At 45.5% G+C, this 25,204-nt stretch overlaps 1 protein-coding gene across 1 annotated transcript in view; it reads left to right on the top strand.

Annotated features, from left to right (window-relative positions):
* LOC130293392 (nicotinamide N-methyltransferase-like) overlaps positions 1-25,204 on the top strand; it is a 104,407-nt gene that overhangs the window by 40,149 nt on the left and 39,054 nt on the right. Inside the window, exon 2 of the mRNA XM_056542018.1 lies at positions 21,875-22,069. Within this exon, the coding sequence (XP_056397993.1) occupies positions 21,919-22,069 (151 nt within the window). The 5' untranslated portion in view covers positions 21,875-21,918. The remainder of the gene's footprint in view (positions 1-21,874; positions 22,070-25,204) is intronic.

The following is a 25,204-nucleotide window of genomic DNA, read 5'->3' as shown; positions in this document are numbered from 1 at the left end:
AGGCTGCAATACACCATTGATCGGCTCGTAGGCTGCAGTATACCAGTGATCAACTCGTAGGCTGCAGTACACCAGTGATCAGCTCGTAGGCCGCAGTATACCAGTGATCAGCTCGTAGGCTGCAATATACCAGTGATCAACTCGTAGGCTGCAATATACCAGTGATCAGCTCGTAGGCCGCAGTATACCAGTGATCAGCTCATAGACCACAGTATACCAGTGATCAGCTCATTGGCTGCAGTATATCAGTGATCAGCCCGTAGGCTGCAGTATACCAGTGAGCAGCTCATAGCCTGCAGTATACCAGTGATCAGCTCATAGGCCGCAGTATACCAGTGATCAGCTCGTAGGCTGCAGTATACCAGTGATCAGCTCATAGGCCGCAGTATACCAGTGATCAGCTCATAGGCCGCAGTATACCAGTGATCAGCTCTTAGGCTGCAGTATACCAGTGATCAGCTCGTAGGCCGCAGTATATCAGTGATCAGCTCGTAGGCTGCAGTATACCAGTGATCAGCTCATATTCTGCAGTATACCAGTGATCAGCTCGTAGGCTGCAGTATACCAGTGATCAGCTTGTAGGCTGCAGTATACCAGTGATCAACTCGTAGGCTGCAGTACACCAGTGATCAGCTCGTAGGCCGCAGTATACCAGTGATCAGCTCGTAGGCTGCAATATACCAGTGATCAACTCGTAGGCTGCAATATACCAGTGATCAGCTCGTAGGCCGCAGTATACCAGTGATCAGCTCATAGACCACAGTATACCAGTGATCAGCTCATTGGCTGCAGTATATCAGTGATCAGCCCGTAGGCTGCAGTATACCAGTGAGCAGCTCATAGCCTGCAGTATACCAGTGATCAGCTCATAGGCCGCAGTATACCAGTGATCAGCTCGTAGGCTGCAGTATACCAGTGATCAGCTCATAGGCCGCAGTATACCAGTGATCAGCTCATAGGCCGCAGTATACCAGTGATCAGCTCTTAGGCTGCAGTATACCAGTGATCAGCTCGTAGGCCGCAGTATATCAGTGATCAGCTCGTAGGCTGCAGTATACCAGTGATCAGCTCATATTCTGCAGTATACCAGTGATCAGCTCGTAGGCTGCAGTATACCAGTGATCAGCTTGTAGGCTGCAGTATACCAGTGATCAGCTCGTAGGCTGCAGTATACCAGTGATCAGCTCGTAGGCTGCAGTATACCAGTGATCAGCTCATAGGCCGCAGTATACCAGTGATCAGCTCGTAGGCCGCAGTATACCATTGATCAGCACGTAGGCTGCAGTATACCAGTGATCGGCTCATAGGCCGCAGTATACCAGTGATCAGCTCGTAGGCTGCAGTATACCAGTGATCAACTCGTAGGCTGCAGTACACCAGTGATCAGCTCGTAGGCCGCAGTATACCAGTGATCAGCTCGTAGGCTGCAATATACCAGTGATCAACTCGTAGGCTGCAATATACCAGTGATCAGCTCGTAGGCCGCAGTATACCAGTGATCAGCTCGTAGGCTGTGCTGATGGTTATGGACTTATTTTTATGCGACAGTTGCGCTTTAACCATTAAAATAAATCAGACCCTAAAACATTCCTGTATTGTGGCCATGTTAGAGCAGTTCTCACCTGATCAGAGGCAGTCACAGCATACAGGACTATTAAATCCAGTGACCACAGGGGGCATCTTCTCTGATTGTATATGTTCTCTTTCCCATCCAGCCCAGGCAAATATGATGATGTCTCCTGATGACTAAAGACTATATCAAGACATCTGTGGCCCCTTCTGTAGCCTACCCAAAACTATATAGTAACACAACCCCCATCCTTTACACGGACACCCTGCTGTGCTTGCTGCTGCCCCATTACCATGTCTACAGCATACCTAGGGGACAGTGTAAAAATCTAATCGGTAGGATCCGACCACTGGAACCCCTGGGTGATTAAAGCACCAGCACATGATCCCATGTCACTCCATTCATTCTCTATGGGGTCTCCATACACGTGAGTGCAGCGATCAGGAATGTTTATAAGTCCCATAGAGAACAAATGGAGCTGCAGGTGATCATGTGCTGCTGCTCCATTCATTTGGGGGACAAGGGACCTCTCTCCTCATGATCGGTGGTGGTCCCAGGGGGTCAGGTCTCACCGATCAGATATTCTGTGTATTGGTGATGACCTTTGGTGTACAGACCCCAGACTTAACCAAAAGACCCTCCCCCCTCCACACATTGCTCCCCATGGCCCTCTCTAATACATACTTTTCTGTTTGACCCCATATCTCACATATACTGCTCCGTATGTCCCCCTATCTCCCATATACTGCTCCGTATGTCCCCCTATCTCCTATATACTATTCTGTATGACCCCGTATTTCACATATATACTGCTCCCTATGACCTCCTATCTCACATATACTGCTCTGTATGACCCCACATCTCACATATACTGCTCCGTTTGTCCCCTATCTCCCATATACTGCTCCGTATGTCCCCCTATCTCCCATATACTATTCTGTATGACCCCGTATTTCACATATATACTGCTCCCTATGACCTCCTATCACATATATACTGCTCCCTATGACCTCCGATCTCACATATACTGTTCTGTATGACCCCGTATTTGACATATATACTGCTCCCTATGACCTTCTTTCACATATATACTGCTCCCTATTACCCCCTATCACATATTTACTGCTCCCTATGACCCCCTATCACATATACTACTCCTTATGACCCCCTATCACATATACTGCTCCTTATAGCCCCCTTCTCCCATTATACACTGCTTCCTATGCTCCTCATATACTGCTACCTATACCCCATATATTGCTAACTTTACCCCCTATATACAGTTTATATGCCCCTCATCACATGTACTAGTCTCCCCACCTTCCTCACAGCCCCCTCCCCCCCCATACTTTTCCCTATTACCCCCTCCTCCTCCTCTTTGTACACTGTATGGTAAAGAACCTGCGATGGCATCATCAGGAGGGTCCTTTACCATACAGTGCTGCTCTTTGGGCTCTCGGAAGCCCGGGCTCCCACAGGGTCACTCTCACATTACTTTAGCAATATACCAGTGATCAGCTCATAGGCCGCAGTATACCAGTGATCAGCTCTTAGGCTGCAGTATACCAGTGATCAGCTCGTAGGCCGCAGTATATCAGTGATCAGCTCGTAGGCTGCAGTATACCAGTGATCAGCTCATATTCTGCAGTATACCAGTGATCAGCTCGTAGGCTGCAGTATACCAGTGATCAGCTTGTAGGCTGCAGTATACCAGTGATCAGCTCGTAGGCTGCAGTATACCAGTGATCAGCTCGTAGGCTGCAGTATACCAGTGATCAGCTCATAGGCCGCAGTATACCAGTGATCAGCTCGTAGGCCGCAGTATACCATTGATCAGCACGTAGGCTGCAGTATACCAGTGATCAGCTCGTAGGCCGCAGTATACCAGTGATCAGCTCGTAGGCTGCAATACACCATTGATCGGCTCGTAGGCTGCAGTATACCAGTGATCAACTCGTAGGCTGCAGTACACCAGTGATCAGCTCGTAGGCCGCAGTATACCAGTGATCAGCTCGTAGGCTGCAATATACCAGTGATCAACTCGTAGGCTGCAATATACCAGTGATCAGCTCGTAGGCCGCAGTATACCAGTGATCAGCTCATAGACCACAGTATACCAGTGATCAGCTCATTGGCTGCAGTATATCAGTGATCAGCCCGTAGGCTGCAGTATACCAGTGAGCAGCTCATAGCCTGCAGTATACCAGTGATCAGCTCATAGGCCGCAGTATACCAGTGATCAGCTCGTAGGCTGCAGTATACCAGTGATCAGCTCATAGGCCGCAGTATACCAGTGATCAGCTCATAGGCCGCAGTATACCAGTGATCAGCTCTTAGGCTGCAGTATACCAGTGATCAGCTCGTAGGCCGCAGTATATCAGTGATCAGCTCGTAGGCTGCAGTATACCAGTGATCAGCTCATATTCTGCAGTATACCAGTGATCAGCTCGTAGGCTGCAGTATACCAGTGATCAGCTTGTAGGCTGCAGTATACCAGTGATCAACTCGTAGGCTGCAGTACACCAGTGATCAGCTCGTAGGCCGCAGTATACCAGTGATCAGCTCGTAGGCTGCAATATACCAGTGATCAACTCGTAGGCTGCAATATACCAGTGATCAGCTCGTAGGCCGCAGTATACCAGTGATCAGCTCATAGACCACAGTATACCAGTGATCAGCTCATTGGCTGCAGTATATCAGTGATCAGCCCGTAGGCTGCAGTATACCAGTGAGCAGCTCATAGCCTGCAGTATACCAGTGATCAGCTCATAGGCCGCAGTATACCAGTGATCAGCTCGTAGGCTGCAGTATACCAGTGATCAGCTCATAGGCCGCAGTATACCAGTGATCAGCTCATAGGCCGCAGTATACCAGTGATCAGCTCTTAGGCTGCAGTATACCAGTGATCAGCTCGTAGGCCGCAGTATATCAGTGATCAGCTCGTAGGCTGCAGTATACCAGTGATCAGCTCATATTCTGCAGTATACCAGTGATCAGCTCGTAGGCTGCAGTATACCAGTGATCAGCTTGTAGGCTGCAGTATACCAGTGATCAGCTCGTAGGCTGCAGTATACCAGTGATCAGCTCGTAGGCTGCAGTATACCAGTGATCAGCTCATAGGCCGCAGTATACCAGTGATCAGCTCGTAGGCCGCAGTATACCATTGATCAGCACGTAGGCTGCAGTATACCAGTGATCGGCTCATAGGCCGCAGTATACCAGTGATCAGCTCGTAGGCTGCAGTATACCAGTGATCAACTCGTAGGCTGCAGTACACCAGTGATCAGCTCGTAGGCCGCAGTATACCAGTGATCAGCTCGTAGGCTGCAATATACCAGTGATCAACTCGTAGGCTGCAATATACCAGTGATCAGCTCGTAGGCCGCAGTATACCAGTGATCAGCTCGTAGGCTGTGCTGATGGTTATGGACTTATTTTTATGCGACAGTTGCGCTTTAACCATTAAAATAAATCAGACCCTAAAACATTCCTGTATTGTGGCCATGTTAGAGCAGTTCTCACCTGATCAGAGGCAGTCACAGCATACAGGACTATTAAATCCAGTGACCACAGGGGGCATCTTCTCTGATTGTATATGTTCTCTTTCCCATCCAGCCCAGGCAAATATGATGATGTCTCCTGATGACTAAAGACTATATCAAGACATCTGTGGCCCCTTCTGTAGCCTACCCAAAACTATATAGTAACACAACCCCCATCCTTTACACGGACACCCTGCTGTGCTTGCTGCTGCCCCATTACCATGTCTACAGCATACCTAGGGGACAGTGTAAAAATCTAATCGGTAGGATCCGACCACTGGAACCCCTGGGTGATTAAAGCACCAGCACTTGATCCCATGTCACTCCATTCATTCTCTATGGGGTCTCCATACACGTGAGTGCAGCGATCAGGAATGTTTATAAGTCCCATAGAGAACAAATGGAGCTGCAGGTGATCATGTGCTGCTGCTCCATTCATTTGGGGGACAAGGGACCTCTCTCCTCATGATCGGTGGTGGTCCCAGGGGGTCAGGTCTCACCGATCAGATATTCTGTGTATTGGTGATGACCTTTGGTGTACAGACCCCAGACTTAACCAAAAGACCCTCCCCCCTCCACACATTGCTCCCCATGGCCCTCTCTAATACATACTTTTCTGTTTGACCCCATATCTCACATATACTGCTCCGTATGTCCCCCTATCTCCCATATACTGCTCCGTATGTCCCCCTATCTCCTATATACTATTCTGTATGACCCCGTATTTCACATATATACTGCTCCCTATGACCTCCTATCTCACATATACTGCTCTGTATGACCCCACATCTCACATATACTGCTCCGTTTGTCCCCTATCTCCCATATACTGCTCCGTATGTCCCCCTATCTCCCATATACTATTCTGTATGACCCCGTATTTCACATATATACTGCTCCCTATGACCTCCTATCACATATATACTGCTCCCTATGACCTCCGATCTCACATATACTGTTCTGTATGACCCCGTATTTGACATATATACTGCTCCCTATGACCTTCTTTCACATATATACTGCTCCCTATTACCCCCTATCACATATTTACTGCTCCCTATGACCCCCTATCACATATACTACTCCTTATGACCCCCTATCACATATACTGCTCCTTATAGCCCCCTTCTCCCATTATACACTGCTTCCTATGCTCCTCATATACTGCTACCTATACCCCATATATTGCTAACTTTACCCCCTATATACAGTTTATATGCCCCTCATCACATGTACTAGTCTCCCCACCTTCCTCACAGCCCCCTCCCCCCCATACTTTTCCCTATTACCCCCTCCTCCTCCTCTTTGTACACTGTATGGTAAAGAACCTGCGATGGCATCATCAGGAGGGTCCTTTACCATACAGTGCTGCTCTTTGGGCTCTCGGAAGCCCGGGCTCCCACAGGGTCACTCTCACATTACTTTAGTCAGCTGCAATTTGCATAAAACCGCAGCATTTTTGCTGCGATTTTGCGCAAATCGTGGTAAAATGCAGTAATGTTCCTAGAGTTCAGGGGGCCCTTTTGGACATGGGGGCCCTGGGCAATTGCCCAGGTTGCCCCCCCCCCCCCCCTCTAAAACCGGCCCTGTGCATTAGTCTGCTGATGTCTCCTCTTCTGAGCATGCTCAGAAGTATTAACGGATATTATAACCAGGTGCAAACGGATGACATAAAGAATCATCCGTTTGCCATAGACTTCAATGTTAAAAATAATGGCTGTTAATGTACCCGTTTCTTGTGACGGAAGAAAAATTAGTGCATGTGCCGTTTTTTCTTCCGTCACAATTAAAGTCCATTATTCATGACGGGCTATAGCGGGTCATAACAGATAATCAAAAAATCCCATAGACTTGAATGGGATTTTGTAACGGCCGTTTAACATGGCTTTTCTAACAGACGTTTATAACGCTTCTTTTAATGGAACAACTTTATAGTGTGAAAGGGGCCTAAGTTCTTGCGCTCTAGGAGTGAAGTCACACAACAGGGACACAATAATAAAATCTGTAGTATTTCTTATCCCCTCACACATTAGACTCTTCCCTTATACTGCTGCAGACCACCTCTGGTACAAAGGACCCAGAACCCACATTCACTGTACCAGTGCCACCCCAGTGCCACCAGTGCCCGACTTACCAGCATCTACTGCTTCAGGCTCCTGTAAATCCTCAGACTGTACAGCAGTGAATACATCATTTATATCTACTGCCACCCTGTGGCCATTCTCTGCTACTATATGCTAGATTCTGAGTGAACTGCTGCCTAAAAGAAATACAGTACTACATTACAGTAACTCCTGGTCCCTCCTTCCCTACCAAGTCTGTATACGTCATTCTCCTGAATTACCTGGTCTCCCACTTCCAGTAACCCCCCCTCCCCCCGGAGTACCGACTGGGATGACCTCCGGTGCTCAAGCTCCCACCCACTCTGCCTTGACATGTCAGCAGCCTATAGCTGACAAAGTGTAAATCATCAGAAATTCTATTCATTAAACTCTATTAAGTGCGGTCCAAGCTCCAGGGCAACTAAAATGGTGGATCCACATGTGAGGACATGGGGCAAGGAACTCTGGGAAGGCCGAAAGGCAAGGCGGGAAGGGAAGTAGGCGGGATGACCCTGAATCACATGCAGTCACCCATGTGATGTCACAGCCCTATATAATCGGCAGCCATATTCCGAATTGTCACTTCATCCTTTCACTGCAGAGAGATAGGATGGACGTCCTGTGTGTGTGTGTGTGTGTGTTACACAGAAAAGCTTTTTTCAGCAGTGTTTCACCTCCTAATCACATCAGCGTTCTGGTGGACAGAGAGCAGTAGATTTTTGCACAGAAAATATTTTTTTATTGCAGCCATTAACCTCCCAGTCACTTTCTACTGCAGTGTATTACAGAGAGGGGTAGAGAACTGTGTGTTGCCTCATACATTTTAACAAGCTGGCTCATCTTGATGAACCTTAAGAGGATGGAGGAATACATTTTTCAGCACAATTCTGTGTCTTTTTTTCCACAACAAATGGTCTGCTGGTTATACTAGTCTGTAGCCGGTATAATACCCAGCAGTCCATTCCTAATAGTCTGAGAGTGCAATTTTGGGTTTAGTACACAGCGACTGCATACTGCTGGTGTTGTGCAAAAAATAAGTTGTTTTTTTTAAGCGTACTGTAGTACATTTTTCTGCCTTCATAAGTGCATACCATATACGTACATCTAAGTAGTGTACAATTTTGTACCTGTTAAACTGTCAAGGGCCTACATACTGTGAAAGTCCAGGCAAAAGTAATCACTGGCTGGTGTTTTACTCCAATACGTTTTTTTAAAGCGTTGGCATGAAGTGTCTTATGCTGTGAGTTCAGCTCCACTATTCAGTGAGGACAATCTAACAGAGGATAGTCAGCAGCTACTGCCCAGCCAAGAAGTGGAGAAAACATCCACCGCTTCCTCTGCTAGGTGGGCAAATAGTGATGAGGAGCGTGACATGGGAGGCGGTGTTGCCAGCGTTCAGGGTCCTGAAACAGACACTGTTGAGGAACCTGAGGAGGACATCAGTGACGTGCAGACACTTGTTGATGATGATGAAGTCGATTGCAATTGGGAGCCGGGTGCAGAAGGGGGTTCATCATCATCAGGAGAAGAGGGTTGCAGGTTGCCCGTGAGGTAGCAGCTGAACCAGCAAGGTGGTAGCATGGTTGGCTGTCAGCATGGTGGCAGAAGTGGAAATTCTGGAGCCAAGTGGCAATGTGACAGTTTTTCATCAAGCATCCGGAGAAGGTTAACATAGCCACATGCAGGATATGTCGGCAGAAGGTGAAGCGTGGGCAGGGTCCCAATAATGGCATCACAGCCCTGCGTCAACAAATGCTGCTCCACCATAAAGTGGCCTGGGAGAACCGTGGCTCTGATGTAGTGTTCAAAACCTGCTGCATCACCCAGTGGCATGCCACTCCCTCTTTCAGCCAGCCAAAGCTCCATCACCTCAGCTGAAGGGAGCTGTGTGTCATAGCCTCCTTCTGTCACTCCAGATGCTCCGGCTCCTCCTACTTTTAGTCAGTCGTTCCGCCAACAATCCATCGGCGAAGCCATGTCCAAGAGACAACAGTTTGCATCCAATGGCGCAGAAGCTGAATGTGCTCCTGTCCAAGTTGCTGGTGTGGCAGTCCCTTGCTTTTCAAGTGGTGGACTCTGCAACTTTCAGAGAACTGATGGCTTGTGCGGAGCCAAGGTGGAGAGTGCCAAGCCGTTATTTCTTTGCGAAGAAGGCAGTACCAGCCCTGCACATTTTTGTGGAAGAGAAGGTGGGCCAGTCCTTGAGCCTGTCGGTGTGTACCAAAGTGCACGGCAGCGCCGACACCTGGAGCTGTAACTATGGTCAAGGACAATACATATCCTTGGCTCACTGGGTTAATGTGGTTCCTGCACAGACACAACACCAACTTGGACAGGTCACGCCGCTTCCTCCTCCACGCTCTCAGACCGTTGGTCCTGTGGCAATGTGCGATTCCACCTCCTCATCCTCCACTGCCCAGACAAGTCTCAGTGCCCCTTCAGCATACCATGTGAGCAGGGCACGGCGGTGTCACGCTGTTCTTCACATAGTTTGCCTTGGCAAACGGAGTCACACAGGGGAGGAACTGCTAAAAGTAATTCATAAAGAAATTGGAGCACGAAACCATGAAAACTGGAAATGGGAACCATGGTGACTGACAACAGGAAGAACATCTTGTCTGCTCTGTGACAGGGAAGGCTGAGCCATGCGGGGGGCACACGTGTTCAATCTGGTTGTCAAGCAGTTCCTGAAGTGTTCCCCCCATTTGCAAGACATCCTAACAATGGAAGGAAAGGAAGGAAACTTTGCATGCACTCGTACACCGCAAAGTACACCCTCCTTGAGCTGCAGTGTCAGAACGGTATCCCACAACATAGTCTGATTTGTGACATTGCCACACATTGGAATTCCACCCTCCATATGTTGGACCGACTATACGAACAGAGAAAAGCCATCACCGATTTCTTGATGATCCAAGCGGATAGGGGACTCCCTTGTGTAACTTCAATGTGAACCAGTGGCAGCTCATACGTGACACCTGCCGTTTGCTCAGGCCTTTTGAGGAAGCCACTTTAGTAAATCGCCAGGATTACAGAATGAACGATGTCATTCCATTGCTTAATTTCCTACAACATGTCTTGGAAATGATGGCTGGTCAGGTCAATGGAGACGTCGCACCTACATCTCAGGGCCACATGAGCCCTGTGGGGGCGGAACTGGAGGAGGAGGGGCACAGTGGAGCACAGTTTAGGTTTCGCCAAATGGGCGGTTTTTCTAGTAATCTGACAGGAGAGGAGGAGCAGGAGCAGCCAGAGGAGCTAGAGGGTTATGAGGTAGGCAAGACAGAGAACCCAGACACACCGTGGCAGTATGCAGTGGAGATGGAGGCCGGGTGGTCCCTCAGAGTCACTTGCACAAATGGCACGATGCATGCTCATTTGCTTGCGTAGTGACTGCCGAATTGTCACCATTCGGCAGCGGGATTACTTCTTGCTCTCCACCTTATTGGACCCTCGCTAGCGCCACGAACTGGGTGCCTTTTCTACACTCACTGAGAGGGAGGACAAACTAACCTACTACAGAGACATCCTACATAGCCAGTTGGTCGATGCCTATTGGTGCCGTCGTCCATTCTCTCATAGATCTGACCTTAACTGTCCCGACCCAGGGCTTGAAATGGCCTACTAAGGTTTGTTTGGGGGCGCACGAAGTAGACGAGTGGGTATCCATACGCTTCATTCCCTTCGTCTCCAGGGGGTCTGGGCATGCCCAAACTTAAAAAAATACTTTCAAGTAGCTAGGTTGAGTAAATTAACGCAGGTTTATGCTGGCCTGGGATCTCTCCAATGGGTTGCTCTTGAAGCATTGGTAGACCAAAACTCAACCGATTCCCCTTCACTTGTTCAGATCCAAACTGAATTGGATTATGGCTAATGACAAATTGACTAGTATCCTCATGGATAATCAAAAAGCTTTTGATGCTACTTGGCTGCCATGGATGGAGTATTTAAGCAACTCCCCTTACTTCCTTATGTATAACCTCCATGCAGAGGTAGGGATTTCCACTAACTCCCCTTTTCCCTCCCCTAAGTCTGTATGTCTTGTCTGCCCCTCCCCCAACTGTTGTCTGTCTTCGTCTTCTTTCCTCCTGAGAGTGACCCATCAAGAACCCCCCCCCCACCCCCCTCCCCTGGATCATACTGCCAGCACATACAGAGGTAACAAATGCCTCTGTTCAAGCTGGTTTCTCCTGAACCTTGATCTTCCACTTGAGTGGCCTCAGTTCTGTGTACTCTTAAAGGGGTTATCAAGAAAAAACTTATCTTTATATATCAACTGGCTCCAGAAAGTTAAACAGATTTGTAAATTACTTCTATTAAAAAATCTTAATCCTTTCAGTACTTTTGAGCTGCTGAAGTTGAATTGTTGTTTTCTGTCTAAGTGCTCTCTGATGACACCTGTCTTGGGAACTTTCCAGAGTAGAAGCAAATCCCCATTGCAAACCTCTTCTACACTGTGCGGTTCCCGAGACAAAAATTAAATTTTTCGTTTTCACTGACTACTATTCCAAAAATCTGTGAGACACCTGTGGGGCGTAAATGCTCACTGTACCCCTTATTACATTACATGAGGGGTGTAGTTTCCAAAATGGGGTCACATGTGGGAGGGGGGAGGGTCCATTGTTCCGGCACTATGGGGGCTTTGTAAACACACGTGGCCTTCAATTCCGGACAAATTTTCTCTCCAAAAGCCCAATGGTGCTCCTTCTCTTCTGAGCATTGTAGTTCACCAGCAGAGCACTTTACATCCACATATGGGGTATGTTCTTACTCAGAATAAATGGGGTCACAAATTTTGGGGGGGGATTTTTTCCTATTTTCCCTTGTGAAAATGAAAAATTTAGGGTAACACCAGCATTTTAGTGAAAAATTTTTTTTTTTTCATTTTCCCATCCGACTTTAATGAAAATTCTTCAAACACCTGTGATGTGTTAAGGCTCACTATACCCCCTTGTTACGTTCTGTGAGGGGTGTCGTTTCCAAAATGAGGTCACAAGTGTGTATTTATTTTTTTGCGTTTATGTCAGAACCGCTGTAAAATCAGCCACCCCTGTGCAAATCACCAATTTAGGCCTCAAATGTACATAGTGCGCTCTCACTCCTGTTGTGTGCCCGCAAAGCATTTTACGCCCACATATGGGGTATTTCCGTACTCAGGAGAAAATGTGTTACAAATTTTGGGGGTCTTTTTTTCCTTTTACCGCTTTTGAAAATAAAAAGCATGGATTAACACCAGAATGTTAGTGTAATTTTTTTCTTTTTTTACACTAACAGGATGGTGTAGCCCCCAACTTTTCCTTTTCATAAGGGGTAAAAGGAGAAAAAGCCCCCCAAAATTTGTAGTGCAATTTCTCCCGAGAACAGAAATACCCCATATGTGGCCCTAAACTGTTTCCTTGAAATACGACATGGCTCCGAAGTGAGAGAGCGCCATGCGCATTTGAGGACTAAATTAGGGATTGCATAGGGGTGGACATAGGGGTATTCTACGCCAGTGATTCCCAAACAGGGTGCCTCCAGCTATTGCTAAACTCCCAGCATACCTGGACAGTCAGTGGCTTTCCGGGAATGCTGGGAGTTGTTGTTTTGCAACAGCTGGAGGCTCCGTTTTGGAAACACTGCCATACAATACGTCTTTCTTTTTCATTGGGGGGGGGGGAGGGTAAGGGTGTATATGTAGTGTTTTACCCTTTATTGTGTGTTAGTGTAGTGTTTTTAGGGTACATTCTCACTAGAGGGGTTTACGGTGAGTTTCCCGCTAGGGGTTTGCGCTGCGGCAAAAAATTTGCTGCAGCTCAAACTTGAAGCAGGAAACTCAATGTAAACCTGCCCGTGTGAATGTACCCTGTACATTCATATGGGGGAGGGGGGGCAAACCTCCAGCTGTTTCAAAACTACAACTCCCAGCATGTACTGACAGACTGTGCATGCTGGGAGTTATACTTTTGCAACAGCTGGAGGCACACTGGTTGGAAAACCTTCAGTTACCGTGTACCGATCGCCGAAGGGCATGCTGGGAGATGTACTTTTGCAACAGCTGGAGGCACACTGTTTGGAAAACCTTCAGTTACCATGTACCGATCGCCGAAGGGCACCACTGCACAGTGATCCCAAACTGTGACCCTCCAGCTGTTGCCAAACCTCAAATCCCAGCATGCCCAAACAGCAAACAGCTGTCTGGGCATGCTGGGAGTTGTAGTTTAGCAACATCTGGAGGGCTACAGTTTAGAGACCACTGTCTATTGGTCTCAAACTGTAGCCCTCCAGATGTTGCTAGGCAACTCACCAGCTTCCGTAGGATCCAGGGAGCTGAATCGCCGTGGTCTTCTGCCGCCGATCACCGCGCCGGTCCTTGTCGGTTTCCCCATTCTGCCTGGCCTACTGTGGGTGGGCAGAACTTTGGAACCGAACGTTAACCCGCCCCCCCCTCCCCCCCACGCCCCAATCTGCTATTAATAGATATCAGCAGCCACCCCGGTCCGGTCCCCGCCCGGCGCGGGGACCGAAATTCCTACGAACGTACGCGTAAGTACCAGGGAGCCAGGACATACGCACATGTCCGTGGTCCTTAAAGGGTTCATACAATTTACCGGTCCAGTACCTGAATGTATGTGCTTTGTTTACTTTGTTGTTTCAAAACTTTAATATGATCTTTGAAAGAGAAAATGCTGTTAAAAGTTAGATTGAAATAGCTTTTGATATCAGTAAATATGCTGCAAACACAAAAAATGAAAATTTTCAGGTCTTTACAACCTATAGTGTTTTAAAACTTACTGGCCCAGATTTATCAATGAATGTCTAGGGTAGAGCTATTTTCCCACATTTATTTGGGTGGTGGGTTTGACTAGCGTGCATCTTATTTATCAGGAAGGTGCAGCAGGATGATGAATTTTGCGCAGCTCTGCTGTGGTGGGAAAAGCTCTACCACATACACTTCTTCTAGACGCTTGTGAGGAGGGAAGTAGACACTTTCCTGGGTCCTGAATTTGGCAGGTTAGGTGTGTTTACTTACTTTCACAGAGCTGCCGGGACAATTTTACTTTCATTTCAGACGCTACAATCAAATTTGATTGCAGTGTCTAAGGGGTTAAAGCCAGGCATCACCGTGATCATTGATGTCTGGCATTAGAGATGGGTCCTGGGGGTAGATAGGACCACCAATCTATGACCCACACTCAGCTCCTAAGCGTGTGTCATAGAAGGGGAGTGGGATGCTGTCGTCCACTAGAGGTTAAAGGTTTAATTGCGGAAGGTAGAAGTGATTCTCACGCCTACTGTTAGCTTGTGTAGCTTTGCACCTAAAAAAGTACCTTTGTGCACAAAATAGCGACTTTTGACAAAAAATCGCAAATTATAAATACGTGACTACTGCATGGTCAAAAAGAAAAAGTTCTACGGGTAGGCAAAAAGAGTGAAACTGTCTATGTCAAAAGATGCATAACAGTCGCCAAATATGCTGCTTGCGCCTGAACTGCGCCAAAAGATGGACAAAAAAATGCTCTAAAAGCAATGATAAATCTCCCCCACTGTGCGTAATAATTTGGTGCATTATACGTTTTTTATGTTTAAAAAAAATTATGTTATCATTAGGAGGTTTGTTCAATAATTTTTTAATTGTACTCTTAATAGTTGATAACATGAGAATTAGGCTGACTGTTATTTACATCAATTATTTAGGTAAATGAGAAAAATATAATTTGCATAATAATTTGGAACAGGGTGTATTAACAAAGTTCATATATTAAGCTCATTATAGGGTAATATAGTTCATATACTGAGTTCATTATAGGGTAATATAGTTCATATACTGAGTTCATTATAGGGTAGTACAAACAAGATAGGATATCAAACACAAAAAGAGTAATATGAAGACATATAACAAGCTGACTTCCCTCACAACATGATCACCAATGTTAAAGGGTACCTCTCATCAAAAAAAACTTTTGATATATTATAGATTAATGTATGCAGAATAACTTTACAATTGCATGTTATTAAAAAAATATGCTTCTTTCTATTAAATTTTCCACTTTGAAGAAATGACCACTAGGGGTCTCCCTACCAGTCCTGGCAGCAAGCATTTCAGACTCATGCTGGAGTCCTAAACACTACGAGCTGCCAGTCTGCTTTGTTCACAAAGGAGAACACTCAGAGCTGCCAGCCTGCTTTGTTCACAGCCTGTTTGGCTGTGAACAAAGCAGGCTGGCAGCTCTGAGTGTTTAGGACTCCAGCATGAGTCAGAAATGCTTGCTGACAGGACTGATCGGGAAAAATACAATAGAAAGAAGCATATTTTTCATTAACATGCTATTGGAAAGTTATTCAACATTCATTAATCTAAAATATATCAAAAGTTTATTTGATGAGAGGTACCGTTTAACACTGTACTGAGTGCATTAGAGTCTATTCACATGGCAGCATTTCCGGTTGCGGAATTATGTCTCAAATTAAAGCCCATATTGAAATTAAGCGGAAATTCATAAAAGTGAATGGGAGTGCGGAATCCCGTAGAAGTCTATGGGCTTTAATTTGACGCGGAATTCCGCAAGCGGAAATTCTGCCCGGTTGAATAGACCCTTACTGCTCCTCACATTGTAGTATGGAGCAAAGCATACTACACCCTGTTCCTAATTATTATGCAAATTATATTTTTCTCATTTACCTAAATAAATGATATAAATAACAGCCAGCATAATTCTCATGTTCGTCACAAAAACATAAAATTATGAATATATGTTGCTGAGATTTCAAATAATATTACACCCAATAAGAGAATTCAGCAATAAACAAAATATGTACAAAAATGCTAAACTTTATTAGAAATACAAATACGTGTTAAAATTAAAAATGCCTAAGCACAGTGCACAGGACTGAAGAAATACAGGAGGTATAGGCAAAAACATTGGAGTGAAGCAAATACAAGTGCATACATATAGTCATATGGGATATATCTCTGAGGATACGTAAAAGCCCTATTCAGAACAGTTCAGACAAAAAACATGCACAGAAAAAGGAAGAAATGATAAACCAATGTAGAGCCACATGCCACCTGCACTTACCCCAATGTACGTTTCGCGCTACTGCGCTTCCAGACAGTCTGGAAACTGTCATGAACACTCCCAGAGTTCTCACCAGACAGACCTTTCTGCATCAAAGAGAAGCACGCTGGAGATCTCGGCTAGGAGCCACGGGACCCCTAGGTTTCAATGAGTGCAATGAGTTCCGCGCATTCATATAACCACTTTTTGTTTTTGCATTCACCTGCTGGTTTTACCCCCTTTCTTTAAAGAAATATACCCCCACCCCTTCCTCCCTCTCTCTTTTTCATCTTCCCTTTACCTTCCTTACACCCACCTGTATGGGTCCTCATCTTAGTCATTGCGTGATGTCTATCGGGCACAGCTGCAAGACGTAAGTACCTGCCCTCGGCAGCGCTGGAGTACCCCGTATAGCAGCCGCCGGACCACAGCTTTATGTTGCCTGGCAACGCCGCGTCAGCTGACCTCCGGACTCGGTAGCAGGTTACTTAACCAGCACCGTGAGCATCACCAGTGGGCGTGAGCAAGCGGAGAACCCGCGAAACAGGACCATCATTTCACAAGCTCGGCCGAGCTCAACTTTCTTCCTCTCCCCGACCTGAACCTTTGTATTCCATGCCACTTTGGAATAAAGTTACCTCTTCTCTGGCATGAAACTGCGTGAATGCGTTCTATGTACCTTCTTCCTCGCTGTACATTTTAACATAGGACCCCTTATTTGATAGCAGCTTCACAAGTCTTGCATTCATTGAACTTGTGAGTTTATTGACAGTTTCTGCTTGAATTTGTTTGCAAGATGTCAGAATAGCCTCCCAGAGCTGCTGTTTGGATGTAAACTGCCTCCCACCCTCATAGATCTTTTGATTCAGGAGGCTCCAAAGGTTCTCAATGGGATTGAGGTCAGGGGAGGATGGAAGCCACACCATGACTTTCTCTCCTTTTAACCCCATAGCAACCATTGATGCAGAGGTATTTTTTGCAGCATGAGATGGTGCATTGTCATGCATGAAGATGATTTTATTATGGAAAGCATAGTTCTTCCTTCTGTACCAGGGAAGAAAGTAGTCAGTCAGAAACTCTACATACTTTGAAAAGGTCCTCTTTACACCTTTGGGGACCCTAATGGGGCCGACCAGCTCTCTTCCCATGATTCATCCCAAAACATGATTCCACCACCGCCTTGCTGACATCACAGCCCTGTTGGAACAGGGTAGCCATCCACCAACCATCCACTACTCCATCCATCCAGGGTTGCACGGCACTCATCAGTGAACAGGACTGTTTCAAAATGAGTCTTCATGTATTTTGCTGCCCAATGCAGCCATTTCTGCTTGTGAGCATTGGTTAGTGGTGGCCAAATAGAAGGTTTATGCTCAGTTGCAAGACTCTGGAGGACTCTACACCTTGATATCCGTGGGACTCCACAGGCACCAGCAGCTTCAAATATCTATTTGCTGCTATGTAATGGTATTTTAGCAGCTGCTCTCTTGATCCAATGCATGGATCTGGCAGAAATCTTCCTCAATGTGCATTTATCTGCACAAACCTGTCTTTGCTCTGAATCAGTCACAAATCTCTTAATAGTGCGATGATCACGCTTACGCTTTTGTGAAATATCTAATGTTTTCATACCTCGTCCAAGGCATTGAACTTTTTCACTCTTTTTCGGCAGCAGATATGTCCTTTTTTCTTCCCCATATTGCTTGAAAATGGTGCCCTTCTTAATAATGTGGAACACCCACCTTTAGTATTTTTTCCTTAAATTGGGGTCATCTGGCAATCTAATTATCACAGGTGTCCAAGATTGTTTTCAGTGATCAAAAGAGCCCTGAGACACAATGCCATCCATGAGTTTAACTGAAAAAATAAATATTCAATCTTTGTGAATCTTAAATAGAATTTGCATGTATACAACAAGAGTGTGAAGTATACAAGTGAGTGTAAGAGTGAAGTATACAAGTGAGTGTAAGTATAAAAGTGAGAGGGGCTTAAAATTAAGGGACTTTAAATTCATTTAAATTTGATTGTTTTTTTACTGTTAATTTTTGCAATCCCCAAATCTAGTATGGCCTCCATGTTGGCAAAGGCAGTCTAGTGTACATCTTGCACAGCAGCTTTATGGGTGCATATTGTTGTGTGAGATGTGTTTGGCACATTGCGGATCGGGTTGACAGGGTGGGGCTGGAGAGGACCCAGCAGTCATGGTACATATTGGCACCAATTGGCAAAGTAAGAGGTAGGTGGAGTGTCCTTAAAAAGGATTTCAGGGACTTTGGTTGAAAGCTTAAGGCAAGGACCTCCAAGGTAATATTTTCTGAAATATTACCTGTACCACGAGCCACACCAGAGAGGCAGCAGGAGATTAGGGAGGTAAACAAGTGGCTCAGAAGCTGGAGTAGGAAGGAGGAATTTGGGTTCATGGAGAACTGGGCCAAATTCGCTGTCGAATATCGGCTCTACCGTAGAGACGGGCTGGACCTCAATGGGGAGGGTGAAGCTGTGCTTGGGGAGAATATGGCTAGAAGGGTGGAGGAGTGTTTCAACTAGGGACTGGGGGAGGGAACCTACAATGTAGAGGGAGAAGATAGTGTAGATAGAAAGGGGGGACTATTTAAAATACCTGGGGGTGGAGCGGAGGTAGGAGTTAGAATAGTTAATAGTGATAGGCTTCCTAGGAAGAAAAAACATACACCTTTAAATTGCATGTTGACTAATGTCAGAAGTCTGTCCAATAAAACAGAGGAACTGGAGTGGTTGATGTCTGAGGAGAATTATGACATAGTGGGTATAACAGAGACTTGGTTGGACGATAGCTGTGGCGGTCAACATACAGGGTTATAGTCTATTCAGGAAGGATCGTACAAAACGGAAAGGGGGAGGAGTTTGTCTTTATATAAAGTCCAGTCTGAAGCCGCACTGCGGGAGGATATTTGCGATGGAAACGATAATGTGGAGTCACTATGGGTAGAAATATTTGGAGATAAAAAAAAATTATGTTTGCTGTAAGCCACCAAACATAATGGAAGAGGCAGAAGATCAATTATTGAGGCAAATAAACAAGGCAGCAGATCAGACTGATGTGATAATAATGGGGACTTTAACTATCCTGATATAAACCGGGAGACTGAGACCTGTCAATCTCATAAAGGAAACAGGTTTCTGACTATACCTAAAGACAATTATCTGTCCCAAATGGTGCAGGGCCCGACCAGTGGGGGCACCCTACTAGACTTAATATTAACTAACGTACCTGACAGAGTAACTAATGTGCAAGTAGAAGAACATCTAGGAAATAGTGATCATAATATAATACATTATAACTTGTTCTTCAATAAGGGAATCTCTCGAGGGGCCACAAAAACATTGAACTTTAGGAAGGCAAGGATTGATCAACTCAGAGAAGCCCTTAACAATATAAATTGGGATAATGTCCTCAAAAACAAGAATACTGACACTAAATGGGAAACTTTCAAAAATATCTTAAATACTCACTGTCAGATGAGGTGTTGGCCCTTTAAAAAATGATATGGAAGAAATTATAAACGGGGATCAGGAAAAAGCAATTATAAGGTAAACTCCTCAGTACAGGTGACCTGCCTAACCCAGGAAGAAGTACAGTGCCGCCTACAAAAAATCCAAAAAGACGGCAGATGGCTTTCACCCCCGTGTTCTAAAGGAATTAAGTAATGTAATAGACAGACCCCTATTTTTAATATTCAGGGACTCTATAGTAGCAGGGACTGTTGCCCAGGACTGGCACATGGCAAATGTGGTGCCAATATTTAAAAAGGGGTCAAAAGGTGACCCCGGGAATTATAGGCCCGTTAGTTTAACCTCCGTTGTATGTAAATTGTTGGATGGTTTTCTAAGGGATGCTATTTTGGAGTATCTTGATAAAAATAAATGTATGACTCCATATCAGCATGGCTTTATGAGTGATCGGTCCTGTCAAACTAACCTGATCAGCTTTTATGAAGAGATGAGCTCCGGACTGGACCAAGGGGAATCACTGGATTTTTCCAAAGCATTTGATACGGTGCCACATAAAAGGTTGGTGCATAAAATGAGAATGCTTGGACTGGGGGAAAATGTGTGCAAGTGGGTAAGTAACTGGCTCAGTGATAGGAAACAGAGGGTGTTTAATAATGGTACTTATTCTGGTTGGGTGACTGTTACTAGTGGGGTACCACAGGGGTCAGTCTTGGGTCCTATTCTATTTAATATATTCATTAATGACCTTGTAGAGGGGTTGAATAGTAAAGTAGCAATCTTTGCAAATGATACTAAACTCTGTAAAGCGGTAAACACTGTAGAGGACAGTGCACTGTTACAAATGGATCTGGATAGGTTGGAGGTTTGGGATGGGAAGTAACAGATGAGGTTCAACACTGATAAATGTAAGGTAATGCACATGGGGAGAAAAAAATCCGGGCTCGGATTATGTATTAAATGGGAGAACACTTGGGACGACTGACGTGGAAAAGAACTTGGTAGTCTTAGTTAATAGTAAATTTAACTGTAGTGACCAGTGTCAGGCAGCTGCTGCCAAGGCAAATAAAATCATGGCGTGCATCAATAGGGGCACAGATGCCCACGACAAGGAAATATTTCTACCGCTGTACAAATCATTAGTCAGACCACACATAGAATACTGTGTACAGTACTAGGCACCAGTGTACAAGAAAGATATAGTGGAGCTGGAGAGGGGTCAAAGATGGGCAACCAGAGTAATACGGGGAATGGGAGGACTACAGTACCCAGAAAGATTATCAGAATTAGGGTTATTTAGTTTAGAAAAAAAAAGGCTTAAGAGAGACCTAATAACTATATTTAAATATATCAGGGGACCGTACAGAGATCTCTCCCATGACCCATTTATACCCAGGACTGTATCAATAACAAGGGGGCATCCTTTACGTCTAGCACAGATGGGGATTCTTTACTGTAAGTGCAGTGAGACGTTGGAATTCTCTGCCAGAGGAGGTGGTCATGGGGAACTCTGTAAAAGAATTTAAAAAGGGGTCTGGATGCATTTTTGGAGAATAATCACATTACAGGTTATGGATTCTAGATCTATATAAACTCAGTAGCGACTCATTAGGATTATAGGTTGAACTTGATGAACTATGTTACTAATTTGGAACAGGGTGTATGTGCCATTATGTTGCCATTCACTACAGTACTAGACCTAAAGGAGCCAGGAGTCTGGCAATAGACAAGAGTCCCTGTACCTGTATATTCTATACAGCACAGAAATAGTAGTGCACCAATGATGTGTTTCTAGTAAAGAGCAGTACATGGGAAAAGGGAGGAGTAGCAGGTTTGTGTGTGAAGAAGACTGTGGAGGATGTGCAAAAAGTAACCAACTTCATATGAATGGCTGCCATGTAGTAGCATAGGAAACTTCTGGCTGCCAAAAGCTTTCCCCCTGCAAGGCAGATGTATTTAAAGGGTTATCTGTGATGTCAGAAACCTCTCAGCAAACAGGTGAACAGACATTACGAAAACCTGAGAACATAAAACTCTGGTGCTTATGTTTAATTTGCTGGGAACACTTGATATGATGTAATGTATATGACTTGTTTCTGGTAAAGGGTTAATGTCATTATTATTTACATACAGGTCTATTTCTGAAGCATCATCTGAAGTCCTGAGAATAAATCATCATGGCCACCAACGTAACATCTCAGAATACCTACCTTGATGAATTTTGCTCCAAAGATTACTTACAGACATCCTATGGGGCAGAAGATGGAATCCTTTTTGGAGAATGGACAGATTTTGTATTACAAAATCTGCATGAAACTTTCACTAGAGGTAAGTAATTCAGTTGTTTTCAATCAAAGCCAAATTCAATAAGGGTAAGGGGTCTGACCACTGGAACCCCCACTGATCTGTAGTGATCCCAATGATCTCTCCCTCTTAGGCCATGTTCACAATGCAGAATTTCCATCACAGATGCCAATGTGGAGATTCCACTGCAGCAGAGTCCAGTTAAATTCGACAAGTTGATTCTGCTGTGCACATGGGGAAATTTCCGTGTCAGATGTTTCCAGCATGGAAATTCCATTTGCTGTGTCCCCACAAAGAATGAACACATTAATTAAGTCCGCACGGAATGCATAGCCATCTAGGGCTGGGCGGTATTACCAAATGTGTGTATCATGGTATTTTTTAAACTTTTGGCGGTTCCAAGGTATATGATGGTGTTTCCTAGCCGCCCCCCCCCCCCCCCCACACCCATATTAATTATCTGCCCACATCCCCATCGGGGTAAATACTCACATATCACCCGCAAGCGCTGCCCTCCTCGTCCTGTTTGTTGCGGCCGCCGGCGCTGGCACTCTATACTGTGCGGTATCCCTATGCCCGGGCTGCCAAAAGGTAAACAAAATAAACTTTAACGCACCTACATCTGCCTTACGCTGTGGACGGGAACGTCGGACAGCCATCAGCCTATCACCAGCCGCAGCGATCTTCTGCCTCGGACGATGATAGGCTGAGCCCACTGTCATGTAAGGAGCCGGCTTCTTACATGACAGTGGGCTCAGCCTATCACCGGCCGAGGCGGAACATTGCTACGGCTGGTGATAGGCTGACGGCTGTCCGACGTTCCTGTCCCCAGGAAACAAGTGAGGCCGGTACCGGACCAACGGGAGGTGAGTTAATTATTTTGTTTATTTTTTGCAGCCCGGGCATAGGGATACCGCACAGTATAGAGCAGTGGTCTCCAACCTGCGGACCTTCAGATGTTGCAAAACTACAACTCCCAGCATGCCCGGACAGCCAACGGCTGTCCGGGCATGCTGGGAGTTGTAGTTTTGCAACATCTGGAGGTCCGCAGGTTGAAGACCACTGGTATAGAGTGTCAACGCCGGTGGCCGCAACAAACAGGACGAGGAGGGCAGCGCATGTGGGTGACAAGTGAGTAGTACCCTGATGGGGACAGCGCTGGGCTGATAATTAATTGGGGGGGGGGGGGCAGAACAGCGCTCGCAGGTCACATAGGATTAGTTCCCCGATGTGGGGACAGCGCAACGCTGGGCTGATAATTCATTCATTCCCGAGGGGGAGGGGCCAAACCGGTATTGCGGTATGGGAAAAATGTATATCGTGCAGCACAAACATTTCGGTATTCGGTATGAACCGGTATACCGCCCAGCCCTATAGCCATCTATGAGACAGCGCATTTCTGTGGGGTTCTATTGTTGACATATTATGCCGGCACCCCGCAGTTCTCCATGGGGACATTCTGTTGTGTGAACATAGCCTTATGCTGCACAACCACAGCTAAAGCCAGTTTGAAAGAAGCAGTGTCTGAGCATGAGGCCTGCCACTACATTCAAAGTTTGTGGCACTGACGGAAACAGCCGAGCACAGCGCTAGAGTTAGGAGGTTTGGAACTATATCAACTAAATAATCCAACACCCCCGATGTAAACTTACAACACATTGCTCTGAAAAATTATTTCTCTCATTTCTGCCACCACCTATTTTTATCCTGGTCAGAAAAATAACTTTAGAGACTGGTGTTTATTTCACATGATGGAAAATCAGAGCAGAATTCCGTGTGAATTTTTCGTGCTGAATTCTAAATTTATTGCCCATTAACTTTAATGGGATTCTGCAATTTCATTCACACAGCATAATTTACGCTTGATTTTTGCCGAATTTGTGTGGAAATCGTGCGGAATGTATGCAGAATTCGTGCGTAGTTGCTCATGTATTCAATCTTTTCAATGTGCGGCGAAATCATGCAAACTGCATCCGTTTTTTTCAGCACAAATTTTGCAAATGCGGAAAAAGATGCAGAATTCTGCACAAACAAAATATGACGCGGAATTGATGTGTACATGCAGAATTTCTGCACGGAATTCCACATAAATTTATTGCCCATACACAATCTGCATGGTCATTCATACAGCAGAATTTCTGCTGGGGAATGTTTGATGCAGAAATCCCTCTTTCCACGCCCTGGAAGAAGATAAGTTCAGTCTTTTTTCCGGACATTGGCTGTGGAATCCCATTGAAGCCAATGGGGCTTGACTTCTGCCGAATTTGTGTGGAATTCACGCATAATGCATGAAGAATCCATGCGGAATCCGCACCAACTTTTACTGTTCAATTAAATAAAGTCTATCTTTTTAGTGAGCTGGGGAATCATGCGGAATTCATGCAGAAATTCCGCATACATTTCTGCACGAATTCCGCACCGATTTCGCAAATGTAAAAAAAACTGTATAATTCTGCAGAAAATCAATGCAGATGCAGAATTCATGCAGATAGGTGGAATTTCTGTTGTGTGAACGCAGCCATAAGGGTCTATTCACACGTACAGTATTCTGCACAGATTTTCTGCGCAGATTTTATGCGCAGGATTTTCTGCTGCAGATTTCAATGTAAAATGCATGACTGAACACAGCTTGAAATTCTGCGCATCAAATCTGCACAGAATACTGTAGGTGTGAATAGACCATAAAGCTATGTTCACACGGCAGAATTTCTGCACAAAGTTTTGTAGGAAAATTCAGCATGAATTCAAAACTTTCATGCAGAATTCTGTGCAGAAATTCTGCCGTGTGAACATAGTCATTGTGATTAAAGGGGTTGGCTCACTAATAGCACTTACCACATATCCACAGAATAAATGTGTGATCTCTGAGGTCAGACCATCGGGACCCTCAACAACTACAAAAACACAAGTCCCTGAGTTTCCCTTTGTAAATAGAGAGGTAGTGCGCTTACATGGCAACCAATACATTTACTGCTAGGGTACGAAGGGAGATCATGCTCGGCTTCACCACAGCCAGCCCGAGGCAGTAAATGGAGTGACCATGGAAGTACACCACCACTTCATTCACAAGGGGCTCTCGGACCTGCGTTCTTGCAATCATTGTGGATCCTGGTGGTCAGACCCCAAGTAGTGTATAACATCCCACCATAGTTAGGGGAT

Source organism: Hyla sarda, chromosome 10, assembly GCF_029499605.1.
Source record: "Hyla sarda isolate aHylSar1 chromosome 10, aHylSar1.hap1, whole genome shotgun sequence".
NCBI classification, from domain to species: domain Eukaryota; kingdom Metazoa; phylum Chordata; class Amphibia; order Anura; family Hylidae; genus Hyla; species Hyla sarda.
The sequence above is the reverse complement of the archived record's forward strand: the minus strand, read 5'-3'. Positions and strand labels throughout refer to the sequence as shown.